This window comes from Bubalus bubalis, chromosome 11, assembly GCF_019923935.1.
Source record: "Bubalus bubalis isolate 160015118507 breed Murrah chromosome 11, NDDB_SH_1, whole genome shotgun sequence".
NCBI lineage: Eukaryota > Metazoa > Chordata > Mammalia > Artiodactyla > Bovidae > Bubalus > Bubalus bubalis.
Genome location: NC_059167.1, coordinates 43,515,700 through 43,521,015, shown reverse-complemented (window position 1 = coordinate 43,521,015; position 5,316 = coordinate 43,515,700). Strand labels below are relative to the sequence as shown.

Genomic DNA, 5,316 nt, shown 5'->3' with positions numbered 1-5,316 from the left:
GATTCGCTGACATTTTTAAGTCTTTCTGGCATATTATGCAACATTTTACAAGGTAAGTTTATAACAAACATGGGTCCTAGCCCATTGAAAAAGGCAGCAAAGAAATGATGCAGTACTAACAGATGGGGACCTTTAAAGCACTCAGATTATGCACTGTGTGCATATTTCAAAGTGCATTGTTTAGTAATGTGTATTTTTATCATAGATTATCTCATAATTAGATATATCCAACAAACTTATTTTCCAAGGATACTTCATGGAGCTAAACTGAAATAACTTTTGTTCAAGTGGCTCTGTGATTTGAAAATATTAATCTGATAATTTAGCCAAGAAGCTGTAAGTCACTCAGACTAATTGCAGAACATGAGAAGTCGTCCATTTCACAATTCAAAACTGATTCTTGCATCTTCTTCCTGGGAATCCAGTAATGGCAACATCTTTCAGGAACACCTTTATAATCTTGTTTTTATGTGGAGTGTTTATATAGATTTTACCTGTAACAACCGAGTCCCTGAGGTAAATGATAAATTCTACGCTCCTCTATCCCTTTTAATACATCAGTTTTTAAAGATGTGGTTTAAAATGCAGTTCACTTTGCAGTTATCTTTTTACCTTAATCCTAAGAATTCTACTACTTGTGATAGAATAAGTCTGCCTGGGTGTTAAGGTTTTATATCCTACTTTGACTTTCAACTCTTGAGAGAATCATAAGTGCTATATGCAGTTCATGGTCAAGGTGAAGGAAGAATGGAATCAAGTGATGCAACAGAGTAAGTGTACTAAATTTTAAGTCACTGTATTGGGATAAAGTATGTGTAAAAATTATAATTCTGCTGTCCTGTTCAACAACAAAAATTAAAGACAGAACACTTATAGGGTTTTAAATTATTTTTCTCATTAAGATTTTAATGTAGGTGTAAATGAAAATTCTCATTTAAAAAATTAAAGAAAAGTTTCCATTTATTTTTTTAGAATAAAGATTTAGTGCACAAATACAGCCCAAAGCCAACAGAAAAATAGCTTTGCCCTGTCATGTCCCTAAGAAAGCACTGCAGTTACTCAGAATAGGCCAAAAGTGGGGGGGTAGCAATCCTCTGAGTTCTAGGCTTCACAAAAGGACCACATATTATACTATGTACATTGATTTGATGTGCAAGTGTGCAATAAATATATACACATACATTCCTATCTGCTTTACATCATTCTAGAGTATTCAGTAGATCAAGCTGGGATTTAGAAATGTGAAAAGGCCATAACAGTGAATAGGAAAATAAAGGATACAATGATTTTTAGACCAGCAGAATAATAATGCTTAGCTAGTTAATTAATTTAACTTTGGAGCAAACTAAAAAACTTGTTTTGAAATAAATGGTACCTGTAAGGAATGCTTACTGCAATACTTGTTAAATGTTCTTGGTCAGTTTTTTGATAATGGCGCTGACCAGAAGTATATGGTATAGTAACACAGCTCTCAGTGTCCTACAAGTCCTTTAAATGGTCAGCTATGCCTATCCAGAATCTTTATAAGCAATTCAAGAGTTGTGTTGCTCAGCCTGTTAAAAGATAACTAGCTTAAAACCTACTTCTCCTTACGTGGCTACATCAGTTATTCGTGGTCCCAGTGACGTATAAAAGAGGATATAAGCTGCTGAAGATTTCACCGAAGAAATGGAAATATCAGAAACCTCATGATCGTCAAATTTAAACCACCGCTGTCTTGATGCATTTTTACAATAGGCAGTGTAGTGGCCACCGTCCAGCCCACCGTAGTGATTCTGTGCCAAACAAGACAGAAAATCAATTCAAGTTGAATTATTTAAAATGTCAATAATTTCAAAGCCTTAATGTAGTTCCTACTTTCCTGTGAGGTAAGGGACAACCTGAAACTTGTTTTTTCAGTTTGCTTAGAAAGAAAAGTATTTTGGTCAATGAGATACTTACTGAAACAGAAAACAAGTTGTATTTCTTCAGATTGTTCTTTGGGCCAATAACATACTGCGACAAGTCAAGATTTTCTAATGGAAAGTCCACAGATGTCTGTAATTTTTGTTTCCACCTGCCATCATAGGAAAAACTGCAGAGCAAAACATTACAGCAGTTACACTGACAGACCAAAGAAATCAAAATGAACCCTAATTCATTCATTAACAATCCAGAGTTTTAGACAGTTTTTATGTTTAGACATAAAATCTATTTCAAACACACACCCAGCATTTTAATAGTGGAGGGACTTGTCTAAAGATACTTGGTTTCATTTCTGTTTTACAAATGAAACTGAGGTGCATAAAAGTCTTGGCCCAGGTAAACAGTGATGGAGGTAGAGCCACACCTTGGTCCCTTAATCCCCAGACCAGCTAGAGCCATTAGATGAGTCTTAGACAAAGGCAAGAAGTCAGTAACACCCCCATTTATAATGCTAATCACCACAAAGTACAGAGAAGTAACAGAAGAGAGTGGCTCCAGATTTGAGCTTGTACTTTGAGATCCAACCAGTCCGTCCTAAATGAGATCAGTCCTGGGTGTTCATTGGAGGGACTGATGTTGAAGCTGAAACTCCAATACTTTGGCCACCTGATGCAAAGAGCTGACTCATTTGAAAAGACCCCGATGCTGGGAAAGATTGAGGGCAGGAGGAGAAGGGGACAACAGAGGACGAGATAGTTGGATGGCATCACCAACTCAATGGACATGAGTTTGGGTAAACTCTGGGAGCTGGTGATGGACAGGGAGGCCTGGCGTGCTGCAGTTCATGGGATTGCAAAGAGTTGGACACGACTGAGCGACTGAACTGAACTTGAAGAAACTAGAACCAGAAACTGCATGCACACAGCCTAGTGACAGCCTAGATAATGGCATTATCCTAACACACTGCTTTAAACACCAAAATACTGGTTGGTGTAATATGTTTATTTCAAAATTATTTTTTAAAGAGTGAACTCTGAACCATTTATACTTTAAGATATTCTCCAAGAATAATACACAGCACTAATAATCTTAACAGAACAAATGTGTAATCATTTGTAGAATGTTTATCTATACCTTTGCAATCTGCAACAAGCAGTAAAGGACAACTGATATAATAAGCTTTTGTAGAAAATCTACACAAGAGATTTGAATATATCAGTGTTGAAATTAACATAAATAACTGCCTAAGAATCTCCAATAATTTGAAAATAATTTTGTTTCACTGATTTGTAAAAATTTTTTATATTGGAGTATCATTGATTAACAATGTGTTAGTTTCAGGTGTACAGCAAAGTGATTCAGTTATACTTCTGTCTTCTTTTTCAAATTCTTTTCCCATTTAGGTTATCAAAGAATACTGAACAGTGTTCCTTGTGCTATACAGTAGGTTGGTTATCTGTTTTAAATACAGCAGCGTTTATGTGTCAATCTCAAACTCCCAATCTATCCCTCCTGCCCCAGTTTCAGTGATTTTTAAAGACAGAGTTACATGAAAAAGCGGTGCTGTCATTTTGCAGTTATTGCAAAAACGAAAGTGAACGAGCCTCTTCATTTCTGCCTAATTTTCCTGCTGCTGCTGCCGCTAAATCGCTTCAGTCGTGTCTGACTCTGTGAGACCCCGTAGACAGCAGCCCACCAGGCTCCCCCGTCCCTGGGATTTTCCAGGAAAGAACACTGGAGTGGGTTGCCATTTCCTTCTCCAGTGCATGAAAGTGAAAAGTGAAAGTGAAGTCGCTCAGTCATGTCCGACTCTTAGCGACCCCATGGACTGCAGCCCACCAGGCTCCTCCGCCCATGGGAGTTTCCAGGCAAGAGGACTGGAGTGGGGTGCCATTGCCTTCTCCGCTAATTTCCCCCTAGAAGTACCCTAACCTGATAATCTTTCTTTGTTATACATCCTAAGCAGAGAGCACAATAAAGTTTAGAATAAAATACATAGAAATCCTTCATCTAAAAAGTACTAAACAGGTAGAAAAATGTGTCCCTTTTACCGTTTCAGATGCACTAAAAGCACAGGTGGCAGCTTCCAGATTTCTATCTTTTTTAGGGAATCCCGACGAGCTCTGCAATGACTGCAGTAAAACCTGTTGTTATCTGTGAGTTTTTCTTCTTTGGAAAATAACCTAAGGCAATCCTGGAGGCAAAAATAAGTAGTAGATATTTGTTAACTTATTTTTTTTATTACTGAGCATCTATTCAATAAGTTACTTTGTCAGGCATGAGGAATAAGCTATTTACAAAGCAGCTCCTGTTCCCCCACCCCAACCCCCCCACCTCCAGAGTTATGATCTACTGAGGAAGCAGATGGGAGGAGTTGATAGGGACAGATTGTGGAGAGTGATGGTGCTGTGCCCATGGAGGAGGGAAGACGTCTACATGTCCTGAGAGCATCAAGGGAAAACTTCTACCTGGTGGCTCAGGACGTTCTGACTAACAAGAGGCTAACACTAAAAGTGCCAACAAGCTCTCTAAATCACACTGCTGTTGTGTGCAAAATAGGATATTTATTTGATACCTCATGTAGAACAATTTCTTATAAAAAGTGTACCTGAATTAAAGTCAACATACAGTTTCCCAAATTCTAAAACTTCAATACAGACTTTGAAAAACATTATCAACTCTAAAAGAATATTTAATAGGAAAATATTTTGAAAATTTCTTTTAAAAATGCATACTTTCTTCAAATCTGCATAGGCTTAATTAAAACAATTTTTCTGTGAGGTTTAACCTATAAAATGTTTACAGGGATAAAGAGCAGAAATCAATTACCAAGTCAAGTACAACTCTATGTGCGTATAAAAAATTTTTTCCTTCAATAAATCATTTTCTCTCAATCTTAGTTTACCTGTAATGTACATTTACTTGTAGATGCTAGTGGGAGAGACAAATACATGAAGGCCTCAAATGTTCTAGACTTTTTGTGACAGGTGAGGCACTGTACTGTGGATTTGAATTGACCCTGAAAAAGTGCAACAATGATAGATTCATTGAGCTGCTTGTGTTTCTGCCATGCATGTTCTGCAGCTTTAAAGTCATCGAGATGATCATTATTTTCTTCTTTATGTCTCTTCCGATTATCAGCCTGAAAATAAGATTTAAACTCTGTATTAATATCTCAAAGTCAACATTTAAATATAAAATTGAAAGTATATTCAATATAAATCTTGGCATCACTGACTCGATGGACATGAGTCGGGGTGAACTCTGGGAGCTGGTGATGGACAGGGAGGCCTGGCGTGCTGCGATTCATGGGGTTGCAAAGAGTCGGACATGACTGAGCGACTGAACTGAACTGACTGAATCAAAAAATTTGATGCTACAAAAAAATGCTAATCAAAAATATCTCCCCAA

The 5,316-nt window shown here is 37.3% G+C and overlaps 1 protein-coding gene across 1 annotated transcript in view; it reads right to left on the bottom strand.

Moving 5' to 3' along the window:
- Positions 1 to 942: 942 nt before the first annotated feature.
- The window catches only part of USP8 (ubiquitin specific peptidase 8), a 36,364-nt gene continuing 31,990 nt past the window's right edge, over positions 943 to 5,316 (bottom strand). Inside the window, exons 15-18 of the mRNA XM_045162070.1 lie at positions 4,811 to 5,047; positions 3,957 to 4,099; positions 1,942 to 2,074; positions 943 to 1,775 (exon numbers count right to left, since the gene is read on the bottom strand). Of these exons, the coding sequence (XP_045018005.1) occupies positions 1,590 to 1,775; positions 1,942 to 2,074; positions 3,957 to 4,099; positions 4,811 to 5,047 (699 nt within the window). The 3' untranslated portion in view covers positions 943 to 1,589. The remainder of the gene's footprint in view (positions 1,776 to 1,941; positions 2,075 to 3,956; positions 4,100 to 4,810; positions 5,048 to 5,316) is intronic.